General features: G+C 44.8%; 1 protein-coding gene across 2 annotated transcripts in view; it reads right to left on the minus strand.

Annotated features, from left to right (window-relative positions):
• Window positions 1-22,698, minus strand: part of PI4KA (phosphatidylinositol 4-kinase alpha) — a 56,672-nt gene extending 33,974 nt beyond the window's left edge. The window contains exons 1-19 of one of the 2 annotated variants that reach the window (XM_033075518.1): window positions 22,477-22,698; window positions 20,431-20,547; window positions 19,250-19,343; window positions 18,480-18,568; window positions 17,919-17,991; window positions 17,339-17,598; window positions 16,603-16,672; window positions 14,530-14,678; window positions 13,888-13,953; window positions 12,827-12,923; window positions 12,251-12,442; window positions 8,767-8,867; window positions 7,903-8,032; window positions 7,082-7,214; window positions 6,312-6,407; window positions 5,428-5,611; window positions 4,587-4,690; window positions 3,545-3,713; window positions 1,605-1,655 (exon numbers count right to left, since the gene is read on the minus strand). In XM_033075518.1, the coding sequence (XP_032931409.1) occupies window positions 1,605-1,655; window positions 3,545-3,713; window positions 4,587-4,690; window positions 5,428-5,611; window positions 6,312-6,407; window positions 7,082-7,214; window positions 7,903-8,032; window positions 8,767-8,867; window positions 12,251-12,442; window positions 12,827-12,923; window positions 13,888-13,953; window positions 14,530-14,678; window positions 16,603-16,672; window positions 17,339-17,598; window positions 17,919-17,991; window positions 18,480-18,568; window positions 19,250-19,343; window positions 20,431-20,547; window positions 22,477-22,698 (2,397 nt within the window). The remainder of the gene's footprint in view (window positions 1-1,604; window positions 1,656-3,544; window positions 3,714-4,586; window positions 4,691-5,427; window positions 5,612-6,311; window positions 6,408-7,081; window positions 7,215-7,902; window positions 8,033-8,766; window positions 8,868-12,250; window positions 12,443-12,826; window positions 12,924-13,887; window positions 13,954-14,529; window positions 14,679-16,602; window positions 16,673-17,338; window positions 17,599-17,918; window positions 17,992-18,479; window positions 18,569-19,249; window positions 19,344-20,430; window positions 20,548-22,476) is intronic. The other variant, XM_033075519.1, reaches the window with a different exon arrangement.
• Between the last annotated feature and the right edge of the window lie 137 nt (window positions 22,699-22,835).

Raw genomic sequence — 22,835 nt, forward strand, 5'->3', positions numbered from 1 at the left:
TCTGCAATACAGGTTTTTTGGGGACTTGAGTAAAGACAATTATTCAAGGCAAAGAGGACAAGTAGAAAAGCAAATCAGCTACTGCTCAAAACTCATGATCTTCATACATTGTGCAAGAAAGTCAAATATTTGCTTCAACAACCATAATGTAACCATTAACTCTTGCTTCAGATTCTGGCACTGACTGCATTTAAAGGTCACTTTGGTTAAGAAAAATGCAGTTATCCCCAGCTATTCAGAACAAATATATCATCAATATAAGTTTGAAACTGAAAAGTACTTCCATAACTTTTACATTAAGTCTCTAATAAGCACTAATGTTGTCTCAATATGCAAGGAATGGCCCTGCTTTCACTCAAATCAGCAAAAACATCACTGACAGCTGAAAAATGCCACCCACTAGAACATCTCAATGCAGGACTAGCTGGCTCATGCAGAAACTGAGCTACAATTGAATAACAGTGATCCAAGACATTTATAAACACATTTCTTTAAAGTTAGGAACCAGTCCTTGTGATCACTGTTGAATTTGGGGAGGGTTGATGCAAGAAACTAGTGGAAGAGATATGAAAAGGGAAGGAACAGTCCTCTGATCTTTAACTAGTGCTAATTTTAGACTTTTCTCTTTGACAAGCTTCAGTGAAGAGGTTTGAGGGGGCGCAGTATGAAATGAGTGTTTTTTCCTGCCTGTCTATGGATGTGCAGTATGAACAAGTTACAAGCTGGCATCCCTACTGCAAGCATACCATATGTTTTTCTTTTTGTCCCACCAGCTGTGCAGGAAAAGTTCCACAGAATAAGTCAGCTTCAGAAGGGAAACAAGCAGCATGATGCCTTTTGTCCTTCAGGAAGTTTGTCTATAGACCTTTTAGATGTGACCTTTTTTTGCAAAAGCTACAGCAAGTAGCCCTACTGACCTGGTAATGTGGCTTGGACATTAAATTTTCTGTTGGAGATGTAGGTCTACAATTTTTTCCTGAATAAGCACTTCTACTTTGTTAAGATAAATGTTTGTCCCCCCAAAAAAATGGCATCCAAGAGTGAACACAGATACACTTCAGCATAAATGAGTCTGGCATGGACATCAGCGTCCTCGCACATTTCCCAAAATGCTTTCAGTCAATTCTCATTTCAGAAGACAAAGGACACTTACTCCTTTCTTTATCAATGATTTTTTTTTCCTTTTAAGAAGCAGAATTCACTTTGCTGCCAAACTAAGATTTATTTTTCACTCTTTCTATTAACTGTTTTTCACTTCTCCTCAGGCCAGATACGTGCTGTTTATTACACTGCATGCCAAACACTATCCAAAGCAATATTCCCTGCAGTATTATTTAGCTCAAGAACCTCCTGAATTCCTGCCTTGAAACAATCTAACCCTGAATCACAAAAGATTCTTTATTTTCAAGAGATTTGTCGTTATTAATCAAATGTTTTCCTCCCCTTAGAGCAAGGTGCATTATTTTACAGTTGTACTACATTTCTCCTGGATGGTAACCTCTGCTCTTGCAGACAATCAAAACCACTCTGCTTGAAATAGAACCAATATTTGACAAATGAGAGAAAAATCATTGTTTACAACAACTCATGCATTGGATACTCACCACAGCAATGACAGGAATAAGCACACCCAGGTTCCCTGCACTGCTGGAGGCCTGGACAAGAAAAAGGAAATGAAGTATTTCTAAAGTATTTGCTATATGACATATTTCAAGCATCAAACATTACAATTACAACTCTCTACCTTGCAAAGAGATGTGCACAAGGTGGTCAAGAGAGCACCCATGAAATCCACAGGACTGAACACACCCTGGAATTTTTTAACAAACCTTTTCAGGTTTTCCTCGTGGACATATTGAAAGGATTTTTTTCCCCCTGTCAGTACACAGTGCGTAGATATTTAATAATTGCTAGAAACATGGTCACATTAAATGGGTGGCTACAAACAAGTATCAAATGTTTCCAGAAGTTTCATTTTACTATCAAAATTAAGCCAAAAATAACAAGCTTGTAAAAAAAGCAGGATTTTCAAGAATTTATTTAAGCAGGAGGAGCAGCCTTTTCCATTGAAATATAGGCAGCATAAGTAAAATACATATTTCCTTCCACTTTTCAGGACTTCTTTAATTGCAGCTGTACAAGTGTGTTTGCTCTTGGCCAAATAGTGTATTTAAGTACTGAAAACATTCACTGAGCAGAGCACATCATTTCCCACGTTTTCTGATCAGGCAAACAGTGATGGCACAGACACCACACTGGATTTGGGAAAGAAGGAATGCTTCAGCTCTCTCCTTAGAAAAGAGACTGCTGGCCCCACACAGATGAGGCAGGGAAGATGTGCTAACAGGATACAGCTTTGCATGAAGTGGAATAAACCAAAAGGAAGCAATTTTAAAAATCAAAAACAAAGAAGGAAATAAGAGCAATAGAGAAACAAAGCCAAATAGTCTTCAGATGAAACAATAATGATACAACCCAACAAAAACAAATTTCAGTTATCTTTCCTGGAGAGTCAAGATAAAGCAAAACAAAAGATGTGTGTTAAAATATTTTTGAAGGGAGTAAAATAATAGCACAGAAGACACTCTAAGGGGTAGGGACAACTGGAAAAAGTCACCGTGGGTTTTTTTGTTAACTTTAAGACAATCCACTGCATGTGACTCACTGCTTCAGAATCACAGCAGAGCTACAAACCAACTGCAATAGCCAGAACCCAGCAGAACTGCACAGTTTCTGTAGAAAATCCACTTTTCTAGTGGCATTTTTTGTTAAAAGAAAAGGAAGTATCAGTGTCCTCATGAAAATACAAGGCACTAAGGGTGAAGAAGATGGAATGACTTTCCATTCCTGGGCATACTCAGGGAACATCCATGTCAACTGTCAGCAACAGCAAAAGAAAAATAAGATTTTTTTTAAATTCTCCTCACAGAAGTCACTTTTGAATAGTTGAAAATAGAACAAAATATCACTGAACATTTTATGTTTTGGTGGTTATCAAGCAAATTTTCATGTGCTGAGAAGAGACATAAGCAAACTAACAAAGAAAAACTTGCTTTTGTTCGGGAAGCACTGCATGTGCAGTGTTTTATTCTATATCTCTTCTTGAGAATGAAGTCTTCAGAATACCTTTCATAACTTTTACCATGCATAGAGCAGAATGTTCTAGTGAGAACTGCTCACAGGATCTTAACACTAAAGAAACACTGCCTCCTAGCTCAATCCATCTGACATCTGTCATTTCTCCATTTGCAGAACCGCAGAGCTTTCAGTCAGTGCAGCAGTTTTGTCTCCCATACTGATTCCAGAGACTCCCATGTTTCCCTTTGCAGCTCTGCCTCTGACACTCCAGTTCAGGCAGTCTCAGCTGAACTGCAGCTATCCCCTGTTTGATCTGGGACACTCCACATGGATCAGTCAGGCATCCTAGACCTGCACTCACACTCCATTCTCAGGCTTAGCACAGCATGGGTTTTCCCTAAGTGTTCAGCAGTGCCACCCACACAAAGCACAGATGCACACAATTAAAAATCAGTGCATAGCTGACCTTCAGTGCTGGTCCTTTTTCACTTGCTCTCTCACTAGCTCTCTTTCCTTCCAGCCCAAGCTGAACAAACAGCTCCAGCAAGTTCATCAGCAGCTCATCCACAAGGTGCTCTACCTGGATGTTGGCAGCAATGTTGGCCAGGGCATTAATGACTGCCAGGGAACAGTGCCTGAAGAGAAAGAACAGTTATGAACAAGCAATTCCTCAAGTTTTGTATTTTCAGTGTTTTCTTCATATTACTGGTAGTAACTCTTGTAATAAGGCTACTGACATATCTTCCTCCAGTCTTTTTTCTTGCTGTTTTTATGAGCATCATACCACTTTACTGACAACTGAAATGCAGTTGGTATTTAAGTGAAAAACTATTTTTAAGTTGTGCCTTTGGAGGATGTTCCATTTATGATGCACGGCCACAAGGAAAGTACTTCCTGTAGCAGACAAAGAGCACCCAAGGACAGTGTTTCTGTTTTGGGAACTCCAATCAGAACTCCAATCAGTTGTTAAAACATAGTGACAGAACAGTCCTCCCAGACACTCCAATTCTGCATTGAAAGGTCCCCAGCCTACCCCAACCACCAGCAGAGTCAGTGATAATCTTTACTTTTAGTGGGGAAAACATTGCATAACACATACCATGAATTAAACTGTTAATGGTTTGCACTTCATCCCTAACAAATACTAGACCACATTAAAAATAAAACAAACCACACTCTCAGCTTTTCTGGGCTAAGAGATTTAGTAATTAATAATTGTAATTACAGACAACATAAGTCATCAATGTCAATTAACTTTCACAAAATCTGATTCCTTACAGCAGTAAAAGTTATCAATGCTACCTACAGTAAAAAGCATTTTCAGGAATCTCTGCATTTTGAAGTGCTATTACTTTTAAATTAATGTCTTTCTTTTTAACATCAAAGAACAGTACAATTTACAGCCTTGTAATAAAACTTGGTGGTGGGAAAAAGTGAAAAACCCCAAAGCAGCACAAAGGGTATTTGATACAGTTTTCACACATTTCAGAGCCCCAGCTAAGTGTTACCTGTATCCATGGTCCTTATAGTCTTTTGTGGCAGAGTAAACAACTGAACTTGCTTTAACACTGATTTGCTGAAATAGATTCCACACCTCACTGTAAATGTATTGCTGCAAAAAACCAAAACCAAATCCCTCAGTAAAGCTTACTGAATACAATCCCTTCAAAGAACAGCCCTGTAAAATACTCTAAGTATTGCCAAGTTCTACAGATAGGTGTGCAGCCACAGCCTGAGCAATGGTTTCAGTTTCCATGAAATAAACAGTACAAGTGTTGACCAAATTATAGAAAATATAGTATTTTCTTAAGTTCTGCCCTCCTAATAGAAACAATTTTTTCAGGCTTCTGAGTTCTGGCAATTAATTGCTTGTTCAGAGGCACAAATAACATTTGGAAAAAGTCAGTTAATCTTTGTATTACTGAAGAAGACAATCTTCCATATTTTCAAATGTATGAACCTACAAGACTTTGAAAGTTAATTACTGATACAAAAAGAAAATAAGTTTAAAACCTTAATAACTTAACTAAAAAAACTTTTAAAACTTAAAAAAACCTTAATAACTTAATAAAAAACTTAAAAACTTCATAACTTTTGAAAACATTGAGCTTGGTGGGCTTTAATAGCGTTTTCTTTTAAAAGACTCTTATTTTCTATGGGGATTCATCTTCTTTACAGGGACAGCACTTGACACATTATCACAGGTTTTGTTTTCTGCTATCACAAAGACTGCCTGTGTTGAAGAGAAGCCTTAAAAGCCTTCTGCAAATGCACTTTCTAAAATACATTTCCATTTAACTAAAGGAAAGGGTCATGAACTGGCACTCTTTTGGCCAATTCTTTCCTTACATTTCCAGTGATGACCAAACAGCCAAGCTGATCAATGATGAGTACATCAAGATGAGAAGGTGGCTGGCAAAACTTCTGCTGTAAGATCTGCAGGATGGGTTCCATCATTTTTGGGGTGTCCCTCAGTGCCACTGCAATGTGCCCTAGAGCACGAATTGTGTGGTCAGGAATCAAATGAGCTTCCCTGTTAGGAAAACAAACAAAATCCCCAGTGTGAAAAATATAACTGTTCAACAGTTATCAAGACCTTAGTTATATTTCATAAGTAACAGTTCCTATAGTAAATTTAAACACCACTAACAGCTTTAATAATTTAAACACCACTAACAGCTTTAATACTGCCACTCTACATATTCCCAACATTACTTGCACAAGTTGATTTTCAAAATAAAAAATAACCTCTCCCAAACTCATTATTGAAGAAATTCACACTAAACTGTTCTAAAAACAACAGTGAAAATAGGCAAAAATTATGGGCAAAATACTAAGACAGTTAAACCAACTACTATAGAACCTCCCCCAGGAGACTTCTTGGTTGGTGAGTGTCTTAAAAGCAGAGTGACAAGCGACAAGCTGTGTCTAGCCAAAAAGGACAGCTGAAGCTTGAAGAGAGAGCATCATTCAGCTGAGGACTCAAAATTGGCCAATATTCACCAAAGATTTGCTGATTCAATCAGCTAAAACTGAATCAGTATCTCTCAGAATGAAAACGGGCTCAGCTCTCCAAAGACTTGGCATGGGAATATCCTGACCCTATGCACAAGCCCATCAATCTCAGAGACATTTATTTCTAAAATAATACTGCCAGTACTTATATATTAGAAAAAAGTCTCAGATTCACTGAGTGAAGGAAAAATTGGTTTTATGACTGACTGACAACTTACTTATCATTCTCCTGGGAGATGTACAGACGGTTGGATAAACTGGCAAGAAAGGCCTCAACAATCACTGAATCTATAGTCAAGCCAGCTTTCAAGCACCTGGAGTAAAAATGGACAGAAAAAACATAATGCATCAACAAAATATATCACTTTTAACTACTGTAAATGCATGCTATTTATATATAAGGGAAGCAGGCCTATACTGAAGAGTAAGAACTGACTGCCAAGGAACACTGCAGATACATTTAAAAAAATGAGCTGAGTTTCTACTTCTGCTTTCCCCAAAAACAGGGATGGGAATATGCAATAAGGTAAATTCAGAATCCACTGCTTTGAAACTTTAATTCCTTGTCTCTAGTCACCAACTATGTCATCCCTCTAGCTCTCTGTAGCTGTTTAAAAGGGAAGAAAAATCACTGCCCACACAAGTGTGTGACAATCCTTCTGTTACTCAATGCGATAACCTAAGCTGAAGACAAAAAAAACCTACTGAATATCTACAATAACACCTACCTACTGAAAATGGTGACTAGCAGACGTGGGAAGCAAAACAGTAAGACTAAATTATTATTTTACAGTTCGAACATAGACCGAACCAAGAGATACCTGAAGGAAAATGAAGTCACGACCAAACAAGGCACCAAGACTTCATGGTAGCACAGAACAGAACTCCCTAAATGGGCACAGTACTTTTCTCCCAGGGAAATAGCACATGTCCAGCATGGTGCCAGGGAACCAGCACATGTCCAGCACAGCGCCAGCCCCTCTCTTACCTGCAGATGTTGTCTATGGCAATGTCACGCAGCTGCTCATACATGGATGGCTGACCTTTCTTGCCATGCATTACATTCAGAGTGGACTCTGAATGCTCGTTGGTGACACTAATCTTGATGTCATTCCCACCTACTAAGAGCACAGGAGTACAGAAATCAACACCACTATACAAGCCATTACTGCATTTGATTATTCCTACATTATTATTCCTAAATTTAGCCACTTACTACTTTACTGTTTTCCTCTAGCATTAGAATTGAACATTTTTCTTCTGAAAATCATAGCTCAATATTAAAATTAAAAACCAACAAAAACCTGCCACATGCCAAGACAGTCACGCGGCTGGAGCAGAGGATGTGTATGGGGAGTGTGAGGAACGTGACCTAGTTCACCCTGGAGAAGAAGCAGCTTTGGACAGACCCAGTGGCTGCCTCCCAAACTGCAAAGTAGGCTACAGGGCAGACAGAAGCAGCCTTTGTAGAAGACTTAGACACAACAGCCACAACTTGAAACAAGGGAGGTTCCAACTGGGTATGTGACTTCTTTTCCCTCACTATGAGGATAATTACGCACTGGTCTGGCTGCAGAGAAGACAGAAGTGCTCAGTGTGAGCAGAAGAGACACAGCAGTTCTACTGCTTACCCTCAGATACACTTCTACCAGAATTTCATTTGCTTCCCTTCTCCCCACCTCCAAAAACAATTATACAATTCCATCTCCATTTCCACCTACAGCTGCTTTACCACAAAATACCAAAAGTATGAAAAAGCCACACAAGTTACAAAACAATCACTTTGGAGCATAGGCTTTTGTCCTTTACCTGTGTGGTACTGGCTGTGATATTTGTAAAGTTTCACAAGCACTGGGGAAGGTATCACAAGAAAGTCTCTCAATGATGGATTGACAGAATGAACCACAACAGGGAACCTCTCACACAAACGACCCAGACCCTACAAAGGGAAAAGAAACAAAACAAAACAATAAAACATAGCTTTAGAATAACACAGTACTTTTTATTTCAGCTGCAATCTTGCAACTTTAGCTCAATACAAACAAACAGAAAACAAAACAAATCCTACAAAGTTTTGAAATATTCAGTTTAGAGTATATAGACATTTTAAGCCTCCAACTATTTTAGGTTACTCTAGGAGTGTGTCATATACCACTCAAGCCTTGCTGCTCTCTTCCTAGGTGTTTTCACAGGAGTTACATGAAATGAACCGCACTGTCCAAAAATAAATGTACTGTATAAGGTTCCTCTGAATGTTGGAACTTGTAACTTACAACTTATGTGGTGGAAAACACCACATTTGCAAGACTGGCTAAGTGCCCAATAAGAAGACAAAAATTAGAATAACCAAGGCTTAGTCATAAGCTCAGTGACCTGCCAGTCCCAACATTTTAACTATTTGTGTAATGGACTAAGAAGCTAAATAGTTCAGAAATTAAATACTGGTTAAAAAATACCCTCATGAATATTATTCTTCAAGAAGTAGCTAAGAAAACTCTAAAAGCAGCTCCTAGTTTTCACACCAGACCTGCGAAATCCAAATGTAGAACACAGTGATGGAGAGTAATAAAAATAGTAGATAGTGCTCTAGCAAGCTGTAAAACTCCCCAAACTCTCATTCATTGATACAATGAGTAATTACAGCAATGAATGACAAAAACTGTAAAGACAGACCTGCAAACAGCAAATTAGCAATGGTAAGTGAGCAATTATGACTTTGCTTGAGGTTTTTGACTGCAGCTTCTCTGATAACTTGATGCACAGGTTTTCCGCATCTGAAATTAAAAAATCCAACAGATTTTTTATTTGTTATTAAGCCCACACAACCCAGTGCTTACTGGAATTTCTAAAATAATGGAAAGAATTTATAAGCTTCAATCTTGATGTATAAGATTTAGTGCTGCTTCTGCAAAAACAGTTTTAGAAACTTAGCACCTGCACCAAACAGCTCTGTCAAACACTAACTGAAAGAAAGACAGTACTTAAAGCTGATTTTAAGCATACTTCATACTGAACAGAAATAAAATACTTGCAATGTCCAAAAGGACAAAAATCCTTCACATACTCAGCAGACACAAGATCTATACAACAAGAAAGAAAATAGAGGAAAAGTAAGAAAGAGTTTCCCAGTCCTGCTAGCAATGAAGAAAAACATTTTCTTTAAAAGAATCATTGAGAAATATTTAAGACATTAAGAGCAATAATTAAAACACAAACTAGAGAATAAATATCTGTATGCAATTCAGCGTTTATAGCATCCCCTGGAGATAAGTACAGTAATTTCACGACCATAAGGCGCACCGGACTATAAGGCGCACCCCCCGGGAGCCGGCACATTTTGCAACTTTGTAGATCAGATAAGGCGCACCGGTCTATAAGGCGCACCGGGTTTTTTTTTGCAGCGAGGCTCCGCCCCCAGCTCCTCCCGCACGCTTGCTGGCCGAGGCCCCGCCTCAATCCGGCAGCCATTAGCTCCCGGGCCTGCCTGTACCCGGCAGGGCCGGGCTATGCCCACCGCCGCTCCGTGCAGCATCCCCAGGGCCCCGCTGTTCCGGGAGTTCCCTGGCGCTCCGGGTGACCCAATGCCGGCAGGCTTGCCCCGTGCCGCCGCTGCCCCGATTCCAGCTGCTTGCCCCCTCCCCGCGTGGCAGCCGCTCCGATTCTGGCGGTTTTCCCCCTCTCCGCATGGCGGCCGCCGTGCTTCTGGGGGTTTTCGCCCCCCCCCGCGCGGCGACCGCCGTGATTCCGGGGGCTTTCACCCCCCCCGCGCGGCGGCCGCCGTGTTTCCGGGGGCTTTCGCCCCCCCCGCGCGGCGGCCGCCGTGATTCCGGGGGCTTTCGCCCCGCCCGCGCGGCGGCCGCCGTGATTCCGGGGGCTTTCGCCCCGCCCGCGCGGCGGCCGCCGTGATTCCGGGGGCTTTCGCCCCGCCCGCGCGGCGACCGCCGTGATTCCGGGGGCTTTCGCCCCCCCCGCGCGGCGGCCGCCGTGTTTCCGGGGGCTTTCGCCCCCCCCGCGCGGCGGCCGCCGTGATTCCGGGGGCTTTCGCCCCGCCCGCGCGGCGGCCGCCGTGATTCCGGGGGCTTTCGCCCCGCCCGCGCGGCGACCGCCGTGATTCCGGGGGCTTTCGCCCCGCCCGCGCGGCGACCGCCGTGATTCCGGGGGCTTTCGCCCCCCCCCGCGCGGCGGCCGCCGTGATTCCGGGGGCTTTCGCCCCCCCCCGCGCGGCGGCCGCCGTGCTTCTGGGGGTTTTCGCCCCACCCGCGCGGCGACCGCCGTGTTTCCGGGGGCTTTCGCCCACCCCCTGCGGCGGCCGCCGTGATTCCGGGGGCTTTCGCCCCACCCGCGCGGCGACCGCCGTGTTTCCGGGGGCTTTCGCCCCGCCCGCGCAGCAGCCGATCCGATCCCTGCGGCTTTTGCCCCGCCCGCGCAGCAGCCGATCCGATCCCTGCGGCTTTCGCCCCCCCCCGCGCAGCAGCCGATCCGATTCCTGCGGCTTTAACACCCCCCGCAAGGGAGCCGTCCCAATGTCGGCGGGCCGGCCCCGCGCGGGGGTGGCCCCGAAGCCGGCGGGTCCGCCCCGCGCGGGGGCGGCCCCGAAGCCGGCGGGGAGGCCCCGATATCGGCGGGTCTGCCCCGCGCGGGGGCGGCCCCGAAGCCGGCGGGTCCGCCCCGCGCGGGGGCGGCCCCGAAGCCGGCGGGTCCGCCCCGCGCGGGGGCGGCCCCGAAGCCGGCGGGGAGGCCCCGATACCGGCGGGTCCGCCCCGCGCGGGGGCGGCCCCGATGCCGGCGGGGGCGGCCCCGATACCGGCGGGTCCGCCCCGCGCGGGGGCGGCCCCGAAGCCGGCGGGGAGGCCCCGATACCGGCGGGTCCGCCCCGCGCGGGGGCGGCCCCGAAGCCGGCGGGTCCGCCCCGCGCGGGGGCGGCCCCGAAGCCGGCGGGGAGGCCCCGATACCGGCGGGTCCGCCCCGCGCGGGGGCGGCCCCGATGCCGGCGGGGGCGGCCCCGATACCGGCGGGTCCGCCCCGCGCGGGGGCGGCCCCGAAGCCGGCGGGGAGGCCCCGATACCGGCGGGTCCGCCCCGCGCGGGGGCGGCCCCGAAGCCGGCGGGGAGGCCCCGATACCGGCGGGTCCGCCCCGCGCGGGGGCGGCCCCGATGCCGGCGGGGGCGGCCCCGATACCGGCGGGTCCGCCCCGCGCGGGGGCGGCCCCGATGCCGGCGGGGGCGGCCCCGATACCGGCGGGTCCGCCCCGCGCGGGGGCGGCCCCGATGCCGGCGGGGGCGGCCCCGATACCGGCGGGTCCGCCCCGCGCGGGGGCGGCCCCGATGCCGGCGGGGGCGGCCCCGATACCGGCGGGTCCGCCCCGCGCGGGGGCGGCCCCGATGCCGGCGGGGGCGGCCCCGATACCGGCGGGTCCGCCCCGCGCGGGGGCGGCCCCGATGCCGGCGGGGGCGGCCCCGATACCGGCGGGTCCGCCCCGCGCGGGGGCGGCCCCGATGCCGGCGGGGGCGGCCCCGATACCGGCGGGTCCGCCCCGCGCGGGGGCGGCCCCGATGCCGGCGGGGGCGGCCCCGATACCGGCGGGTCCGCCCCGCGCGGGGGCGGCCCCGATGCCGGCGGGGGCGGCCCCGATACCGGCGGGTCCGCCCCGCGCGGGGGCGGCCCCGATGCCGGCGGGGGCGGCCCCGATACCGGCGGGTCCGCCCCGCGCGGGGGCGGCCCCGATGCCGGCGGGGGCGGCCCCGATACCGGCGGGTCCGCCCCGCGCGGGGGCGGCCCCGATGCCGGCGGGGGCGGCCCCGATGCCGGCGGGCTCTCACTTCCGGGGTGGCAAATGTTGCAACTTTGTAGATCAGATAAGGCGCACCGGACTATAAGGCGCACTTCCGGTTTTGGGGGGAGATTTTAGTCAAAAGGGTGCGCCTTATAGTCGTGAAATTACTGTAATTGGAAGTCTGTTTCCATTTCTATAAAGAGATGTCTAACTATCCAGCCAACTAATCTGACAACCTTTTGATGGAAGTTTTACTCTTGTGTTCTAAAAGTAAGAAATATTCCACCAAAATGTAATATTCCTCTGAGCACCATCTACTCCGTAAGTATTTCTACAACTTAGAACACAACAGACACTGCAGAGACCAAAGAGCATTTTTCTTACTTTGCTCATCTTTCACAGCCCACACCATGAGATCCACACAGGCAGCATTGGCCTGACACCGCAGTTTTAAAGGGCTCAGCTCGTTGTGCAGTCGATCCACATCGTGGAGGATTTTCTGAAGTTCTGACTGGCTGCTGTTGAATTGCTCCAGCACAAAATCATGGATTTCCTTCACAAATGTGTTGGGAAGGTCTAAAGAAAGAAAATGAAACAATATTATACTGGAAGGATGGAAGTCAGTTTATCAGAATAACAGCATATATAAAAGTCATTGCTGCATTATAAATGATACTATTTTATCAAGTTTATGTCCTTATAGATAAATAGATAAATACCATAACAAAGTCCACCAGTGAACACACAATTCAAATGCCATCTATTAATCCTTTTAATGGTAGCCAAAATATTTTTTCTACTTTCATAGCACCTTTTTAATACGGAAACATTTCAAAATACAAATTTAATACCATAAGTAGAGTTCCCAGGAAATGCAAACCCAACGTTCAAGCACTCAATACAAAGCAGGTATCTGTGATCCTAAACATAATGAAGAATAAATTTTAAAAAATACTATACCTTTCATATAGTATAGTGTGTCTCTCAGCATTTTAAACTGAGCAAGGTAAAGAGGGTCACTGAAGGTTTTGTAATAGAGATCTGTACTAGAACTAGTCTGAAAGAGAAAAGAAGCAATCTGCTACATTCAAAAGGAAGTATTTTTCATTATACAAATAAACAAATCCCACACCAACTCCACAATGAAAAACATATGAAAGCATATAAAACAGGTACAAGAAGTAACCTCACAGTTTTTCCCCCTCCACTTTTAATAAAAGAAAAAGTAAAGCCAGTCAATGCATTAAACAAAATTCAGTCACTGTTTGAAGAGTACGTTCATTTCTCTAACAAGGGGGCTAATAACAAATTAAAAAAAGGAGGGGTCAAAACTCTCATTTTACAGAGATGGCAAAAAGAAAGGCTGAATGTGGCCTATATTTTGAACATGGCAGTGCTTGATGGGAGAGTCATTTCAGCACACATTTCAGCACACACCCTTTTCACCACAGCTTTATGCCCTGAGGAAATGAGGCAAACTCCATAAAATGTGGTGGAGGCTGTGACAGAACTGCACCCAGGGGAGGGGAGAACAAACCCTTGCTCTGAAACGGGGACTCACAGACCTAAAGAACCAATTCTGCCGCCTCTGCAAGTCCATGAGCTGCAACACTGACAAACTCATAGAAATAGCACCTGCAAGAGCAGCAGTGATTTCCAAGCCACAAACTGAAAACAACCAATGCATTTCATATATGTGAAAAAAGACAATGTCACTGCAATATGCAAGAAAGACCTTAGACTACAGGAAACCAGTTTGGGGCAACCGATGCTGTAATTTATTAGCATAACAGAACTGATGTAAGAAAATAACTATTTCCTCCTATATTAGTGAAAAATATCACCCCTTTTCAGCATTTTTACACAGCCCAAGGCTAGATTTAAATCACGGAAAGAACTGTTCAAAAAGGAAGTTTGTATCATTTTACAAAGGCATACCTTACATAGGTACAGCACTATTTTGCAAGTAATAAAGCAAAAAAAATGAAGTCATTAAAGGAGGAAGTCATTAAAAACCATACCTCTGCAACTTCAGCTAGAACTGCATCTAAGGTCTTCAGAAGAGAATCCCCAACGATCTGCTTCACCTATGGAGGGAAAAAAATCAAACTAAAACAGGATGTTTCCTGTTAGTGACTCTAGACAGGAGGAGGACATCATTTAATAAAATCTTGCTTATGCACAGAAAACACAAGTCACTTCAGTACTAAGCCTCAGATGAAATTTGAACATTTGAGTCTCTCTGCTATTCCAGAATAGCTGATGCCAGAAAAAGACAGGGCCTGAAGCTTATGCCACTTGTGTGAATTCCCAGCAAACAAACCCTTCAGAAAGTCTCACTCTCACAGCAAAACCCAATCTTCTATTTCAGCAACTAGCAGTATGCAGGTTACAGCAGAACAAGGGGTCTGCAAGACTCAAGCAGGGAGCAGTTGATAAAAACTTACTTAATTTTTCAAATTCTGCATGGTTTATACAAGAGCTTTTCAGGAATGCTATTGAAGCATTACATTAAATGCCATGAAAATAAAATTACTCAAAGCTTGAAAGACAATGGCTGTCATTTTACTTGCAATTTTAAAAGCTTAAACTTAAAGTGCATCTATTTCTAGCAAGTATCTAGAACAGTGTCACTCCAATGTTCATAAGGAGCCATCATGTACCATGTTCAACAGCTGTCGGAGCATTTCCAGTGGGATGTTAAACTCTTTATTGTTAATACCATTGAAGAGAGGAGAAACTGAAAAGCTGGAGCTGATTGTGGAGAAGTAATAATCAGGATCCAGTGCACTACCATCAGGAAGATATGAACCTGATCAGAAAAAAATAATGAAAATACAAGTTTGAGGAGAGAAAGGATCATAACTTTCTTTAATGGAAACATTTAGCCACTACAAAAGAGTTTCTTCTAACACAGTCTTTAACTTGCCAGAGGTGCATTTCAGCTCATCTACTGGTAAATTAAGACAGAAAACTATGACACAATTGTCATTAGAAGTTTACTATCACAACAGAGAATTCATTACAATAACTTGTGTCCATGTCAGAGACACTTCCGACAAACTTTTTCACACTGCTGATGTGCAAATACCTGAAAACATTCGCAAATGCCCTTTAGATCAGAAGCACAGAGGTACAAAGAGCAGGTCAAGTAAAAACTGTCTTGCAAGGTTTTCCCCTGTATTAGATGAAGTGAACACATGGCACAGTGCTCATCTTAGAACAGGCACCAAATCACCACAGCAATTTGAAAGCAAAGAGAATCAAATTAGTTCTCAGAATCAAGTACTCTATTAAGCAAACAACTTGCTCAGCAAACTGCTCTTGGCTCTGATTCCTCTTGAGCAATTACATCTCATGCCTTTCTGAAGTGCTCAGCTGGCTGTGCTAGAGTAATGTTCTTGTGATTACCAGGCTTTCAAGCAAGACTATTTATTGACAACAACAAAAAAGTCCTCAGTTCTTTTTTTTTAAGCTGTTAGCCTTGGCCAGAAAAAAACCAAGGTCACTATTCATCTTCTTCAGAAGGCAAGACTATCATAAACTATACCAGCAGAAGTAATACAAGGACTGACTAGCTGAAATATTTGGTAGAAGTTAGTACTAAATAAAATCCTTACTGGAATAATCATAACTCTACCTGAGACAACTAAAAGAATTTTAAAAATTTTACAAAATTGTCCACTATTCACCTACAGATTCAAGATCATTTCTGCTCTACTACAATAGTATCTCTCTAACCTACAGCCTTTGGGTTTTGTTTATTGTTTTAAATTGAAACCACAAAGACCACAACATTGAAAAAGAATACATGGGCTCAACACAGTAGACAGAAGATAAACAGGTCTGCTCCTACTTGGCAATTTAAGAATTACCCTGCAATCCCATTATATGACTAGGAAGAGATGCCTCTAGAAATAGCAATGTGAAGGAAAAAGGAAAATCATGTGGAAGAAACTGATTTAAGCCAGGGTTTGAGAGAGGAGAATGGCCCAGAAAAGCCCAAACTGAAAAACCTGAAATGGCCAGACAAAACCAGAGACACCAAAACAGCTCAGATGCAGAGCTTGTATCCACAGGATTCATAAAGAAGAGTTTATTTTTAAGCCCTGCTTTGACTTAGAACTCAAAGATGGAGCTCTACCACAACTCAGTGGTTAAGAGTTTGCATGTTATTAATGAAACTTTCTCAGGTTTTGGCCTTTCATGACACAATAACTAATGCACATGAGTGAACATCCCAGTGTCTCCTTTAGTATTTCTTGCTTCAGCAAATCACAGAGTCTTCCCCAATGACCCACATCACACTCACTTCAAATGGAGCAGTTCTTTTGGATTTATACAATGTGCTACAAGCCTCAAAAGTCCAGACCTTAAGATCAACAATGTAGTTGTCTATTGAAGTACAATATTAACTCTTGTTTCTCAAAGTTACTCAGCCTAATCTCCTGAAATCTTTTTGGACTAATTGAATTAAGCTCTTCAGTACTAGGCACTGCCAAGCAGGAAGAGAATCAAGAAACAAGTAAAAACAACTGAGCCAGGAAATTACTGGTGTTAATAATTACTACTGTCTTTAAACCACAATTTAAAAAAAAATCCTAACCAGTATGTGCCACTGAATTCCAATAAGAATTTTAAAAGGCAGAGAAAGGGGTCAAAAGGTTTACTGTTTTATATTTTCTATAAATAGTAACAAAACCCCAAATCACAGACTGTTCCATAAGGTAATCTACCTTCAAAGTAATGAATTGCAGAAGGTCCTCCAGGAGAGCTGGGAGGGGGAAGTCCACGTTCAGGACTAACCTGAAACATTGCACAAAAGCCGTATTTTAGAAAATATTCATAAAACATTTAAAAACCTGTCAGGGAATAGATTGTGTGCTTTAAAATTAAACACAGCTTCAAGCAAAACTAACAGGAACTACATATTGCTGGGTCTAACAGCTCAATTCCAGCCAAATTAGGAAGTTAAAAAATGCCCATTTAGTGCTTTTGCCTAAAGGGAGGAGATCAGAATGATGACTCCTCTGCTGTATGAAACTATGCCAGTAACAATCCGTAGTTTCAAACCACCATCTGGTTCCAGTCTTCCCCATGACAATGAACATCCACAGCTCCTGGTGAAACCAGGAAGAGCTCCTGTATCCTCTTGTGAAAACTTCAGCCATCAAGTGCCAGCTTCCCGATTTTACAGAGATACATGATAACGCCTCTTAATGATAATAATACAAAAATGCTCCATGTAAAGACTTACTAGTACAGTTGCTACTTTAACTGTCACTGCTTGCTCTGTAACTCAGAAACTACAAAACTATTGAAGCTCAGTTGTTGAACCACAATAAAGATATTTGTATTTGGTCAAACAATGTGTTAAAGAGACTCTCTGCACATCCAGGCTTAAGTCTTAACTCCACTGAGACCAAGAAATCATCTCAGCACTGACTCCAACATGGAGCAAGTCATACAAACCTGTGTGATGCTGGATACACTGCTAGCCTTCCTCTTCAGTGTTCCTTCCTGGCAAACAGTGAGCAGAGAACTGGGAAGAATTGATCGGAAATCATTAAAGGATCGCCTGCGAATTCCTTCAAGCTCTTCTGGAACTCTCAGGGAATGTGGGGGAATTTTAGGAAAAAGCTTTGAAAGGAGAGCCTCCTCTGAATTGCTGTAGCGACCAAAGGCTCGAGAAATTCCTATCAGGCAGGGCACTGCATACTTGCACAAATATTCTGGAAAAGAAAAACACACATAACAGCACATTAACAGTTACTTAGAACTTCCTCTTCATGGTTTTGCTACCACTTCAGTAAACTATTTCGACCTAAACCGCTTTACAACAACTGATTTGTACAAGCAGAGGAAAAACCACAAAAGCATCACAAATTACTGCTTCCATGTTTTCCAGCCAGCAACAAACAGAACACAGAAATGCTAAGGCAACCTAAAAGACAAAACTCACTTTTCAGGATTGATCCTGACAACCAGCAAACAAACATAAGAGCGGTTCAGAGGACAGGAGTTACAAATACAGTAACAATTTTATCACTACCTTTATCGTGCATTTGTGGTGTCTGGCACATTCCCAACAGGAACTGCATTACTTGTAGGACTGTATCCAAAATCTAAAGTCATCAAGACAGACATACAAAAATATCTTTTGGTAAAGAGATATCATTATCTTACACCATATCATTATAACAAATAAAACTTGTAAGCATTAATGTAAACACCTCTGTGAAGATGTCTTAGTGTTGTGTGACTAAAAGATTACACTGCCCTCACTCAAGTTACAGAGCTTCTCTGTTAAAGTCTGCAGTGAGCTGCAAGCACTACACAACAAAACTGCAGCACTCCCAACCTCAGCTGGCATTCCAGTATCAAAACTGGAATTCTAAAATCAGGGCTCAGCAATTGATACCCAAAAGTAACTGCAGACCTATGAATATCCTTTAGGTACTTGACTATTAACACAAGCAAATTAATGCACCGGCGCACATGCTAAAGCAATCAGCCCTTGCTGACAGGGAGCAGATGTGCTCTCCTCCAGCCATTTGTCAGGATTGCAGTATTGGAGAACTGGGTGATACAACAGCACAAACTTAAACTCCACCTGCTCCCGGAGAGATGCATCCCTGTAAGCCACGTCAGATAACAACGTCACCAAGCAGAAGCTGAAGTTTTCTGCCACTGGAAGCAAACCTGCAAAGTAATGGAGAGAAAATCAGCCACTTAAACCTTGTTAGAGAGAACCAACATAGAAAGAACAATATATAATAAAGCAAGAAGACATAAGTGACTCCTGTGTCAAAAAGTTCTGAGATAGACTGTAGACAAAAATAGTACCACATACAAAATTTAGAAGCACTCTAACCATCATAATTTCAGCATAAATGTTTAAAGAGAAATCAGAATAATGAAAAACTTTCTCAGGCTGTTAACTAATCAGAAGTAAACCTTAATTGTATAACACTATATAAAAGTATTCTTATCTTAATTTTAAGAGGCACTAAGGAAGCAAAAAATGAAGTGGTTTAAACGGCAACTAAGTATCAAACCTAAAAACAGAGCACACAAATCTCATGTTCCACTCTCCTACTCTAATTTCTACACAATCTTCTCCAGTTTAGTAACAAAATATACTGAACACAGAACTATTTGGAAAGTGCAATTCATCAAAAAGCAGCCAAGCAGGAAAACAGGGATCTATTCAACTTCCTTTGGCTTCTAATGAAAATCAATATTAAAGGCTGTCAAGCCAGGAGCTGAGTAAGAATGTAGCAGGACTTCTCCCCTCCCCTTGAACCATGTCCTGAGCAACCTTTGCTATTTCTATTTCCTGGCTGGCATTCCATGACAAAGATCAAAAGATCCCAACATCACCTCTGCCTTTCCGTGCATTGCTTTCTTCTATCCACTGGACTTTGGGGAGGCCCTTGAGGAGCCGCAGAAGGTAAGGAACCACATTATCCTTGTGCTGAAGAAGAAAATATTCTATTTAGAATGGAGAAGAAAAGCTGAACCATATGATCTCAAGATATTTTAGAGATAGGGTAAAATTACATTAGCATACACAGAACTTGCTTCTAATGATTACTCCACAAGCTTCTTGACTATTGCAAAACTGATTTCAAAACAAGAAAATGAAAGTAATCCAATCCAGTGCCTTAAATCCAAGCCTTTCACTCCAGGCAACAGCTCATTATAGGTAACAGCTAGAAAAAAAAATCTAGAACATTATTAATTGACACCAAGCTCCCAAAATAGTTTTAAGACAGCTAGAAATTCAGAGTGCCAGTGCCAATCCAGTACATCTGATGCATCCCTTGGCCTTATTGCAAGTCACTTAACACATCCACATAACACTTAAGCTCCCTCACCTGCAAATCAAAGCACAGCACAGCTGCCTTATAAAAAAAACCCAAACAAAACAAGGTCAATAATATCTGTGAAAGCTGTACCATAGCACATGGATACCAACCAGGAGGCAATTCAGGCCTGATGCAAACCTTAGCAACATGAAAGAGTTTAAAGTGAGGTCTAATAGCACTGGACCTGGGACTCTGTTCATGCTTCCCTTCCTCTACACAGAACAATACCAGGCCCAGCAGACAAAGGGAAGAGAACCAGCTTGTGCTGGCCCTGCTGGCAGACACAGAAGGGATGCTTGTGTACAATGCAGCCTGTGTGCCCTGTCTGTCTGTTTATCCTGGCATGAAAGGGCCCATTGCAAACCTGGCCTTCAGGAGTGCATCAGAGCATCCCTGTCAGACAGGAGCATGTGGGAAAGAACATTCAATGACACATCTGGTTCGAGTAAATCCTCCTGAATGCTCTTTCCTTTCTCTGTTTAAGCCATGATGACCAGAAAACACAGCAGCAGTTTGGCTGTGGCAGTGCCATGACTACTGCCTATCACACTTATCAGTATTTCCTTGCTCTCCTGACCGCATCCATCCCTTATCTCTGATCTTTCCATCTACTTTTATGAAGAGCAAATACCAACTTTTCATCAACTTTTCAAGATCTTTCAAGGTAAATAGGTAGCCTAAGTGGGAAAATACCTGAAGGTCAGATTCAATGAGGAAGATTCCTAAAGCAATAACAGCATCCCTGCGACGTTCATCCAACTGGAAAATCCCATGGAAATCCACTGGACACATACAGAGCAGCTTTTGTACCTGAAAAACAGCAGAGGGAAAGAACAGTGGAACAAGATTGGAAACCAAACTGAAGCTTGTTTGAAGTGCACAATGGTCCCTCCATCTTCTGGAATGCATTTGGCCACGTTACCCTCCTTGAGTCATCAATCTCACTGAGAACATCCAAGGGCAAGGAAAGAGTGACGAACGACAGAAACCAAAAAAGACAGAAAAATCTCAGGCAGATGTCAAACATTTTTTCTACACCATGGGTTGATTTAAAGGCTTTCCTCAACACTTCATCAAAGTTCTGAAGTATGATAAAGACTTCATTTCACTACTTCAATTCTAGATGTGCAGGAAATGTGCAGTAGGCACTTCTATTATATTTACTCAATTCCTGTTAACAAAAATAGGTGGACAGAGCTTTGGTTACAGCCATACCAATGCCTTCTACATACACAGTACTGAACAATAACCTGTGCATAACTCCTGCTCAAATACTTTCAACATAGTTTCCAGAACTATTACTTTCTCACTAATTACCTATTACTTCTCCCCATACTTAACAAACACATTTGAAGAATACATCAAACCTCCCAAATACTTTGTTCTTCTATGGAATTGTTAATAAATGTTAATAAACATGCAATAAACATGTCATTTTATGAATTTCTTTGATGTTAATAAATACTATCTAAAAATGGCCTTCATAATGAACAACTGTTTGACTTATGAATGTTTGAATGTCAAGTCACTTCCTATTTAGATAACTCTCTGAACATCCCACCTTGAAATTTCTAAAGCAAGAAACAACCTTCCTGGAAGATTAAAAGAATTGACTGAATGCTCAGTGGAATTCAAGATTCTGCTCCTTCAACTGCCAGACCTCCTAATTACACAGCTAATCCTCTTGCTTAATATAAAATACAGCAGAGGAAATATGAACTTTGGAAAATGACAGATGATACATGTGTTCCACGTCAGGTTATGTTTGTAATACCATGAGTGAGCAAATTGAGCTAGATATGAACTGTTACTATCATTGAACTGCTGTATTCTGTCAAACTGAAAACAAAACTAAAATCCCTGGATATTTGTGAACCAACAGCAGGGCATAGAAAAATTACTCACCATTGGCTGTCACACTAATGGTACATTTACAGAACAAGAAATAAGAAAACAAGGCTGCAACAGCTGGCCCAGAACAAGCAGTACAGTTTTCAGCAGCACAGAGCAGTGCTTTTTTCAGCTGTTCAGTCACGATTATTGCCTGGTGCGATTCGGACACGCTGTCACTCCGTGCCCAGCCCCAGCACGGCGGGCTGTCCATCCCTGCTGCGGGGCACTGCCCACACTCGGATCCCGGGATTCTCCCCCCAGCACAGCTCCATCTCACCCACATCTCACCCGGCACTGACTGCGCCGCCGGGGTTTAACCAGATGCGGGGAAGAAAGCAACCAGCTCTAATTAGGTTGAGACTAATTACTCCCACAAGACCATATTGTACAGACTCGGGGACACGCAGCAAGACGCAGCTCCTCGCCCCGAGGGTGCGCTGCTGACCCGAATTTTTGGGTCAAGCCGGCGAACACGAACATCCCTGAGGCCCAGCTGCCCCGAACGCAGGGAAGGACGAAGCTGGGGTGACAGAACCCCCTCGGAGCCCACAGAGAGCCCCGTCCAGGCACAGCCTCGGCCCGCGGGGCATCCCCCGGCCCGCTCCCGTCCCTAACCCGCTTCCCACGCGTGACAGCGCCAGGAGCGGCCGGACACCCCCACACGGCACAAACAGGGCACGGGAAGGGCCACGAACGGTGCCGACCGGGCGAGCCCCGGGCACACAGGGGCCACCCCTCCTGCGGCACGGCCCCCCCGCCACACGCGGCTTCCACGCGTGACAGCCCCGCAGTCTGCACACACGCAGCGCCTCACAGCGACCACCGCTCCCCGCGAACGCCCCTCACCTTCTCCAGAGGCGCAGGGTTCTGCACCGCCAGCGACCGCGCCAGTGACAGCACCGTGTTGAAGTAGAAGCCGCGCGCGGTGGCCGCGCTGCTCCCGCGCCCCGCAGGGCCCGCGGAGGGAGCCGCGGCGGTCCCGGCCGTGGCGGCCGCCGTCCCGGCCGCCGCTGCCGTGGCCGCCGTGGCCGCAGCCGCCGCTGCCGCCGCCACCGCCGCGGCCGCCATATTGTGCGGAACGGCGCCGGCCAGCCCGCCCCGCCCCCGCCCGCGAGATCAGCGCCTCTCGCGGGAGCACGGCGCACCAATCACGCCACAAAGATGGCAGCGCCCAGCACGGCTTCACTTCCGCCCTTCCTGCCCGC

Source organism: Catharus ustulatus, chromosome 18, assembly GCF_009819885.2.
Source record: "Catharus ustulatus isolate bCatUst1 chromosome 18, bCatUst1.pri.v2, whole genome shotgun sequence".
NCBI classification, from domain to species: Eukaryota; Metazoa; Chordata; class Aves; order Passeriformes; family Turdidae; genus Catharus; species Catharus ustulatus.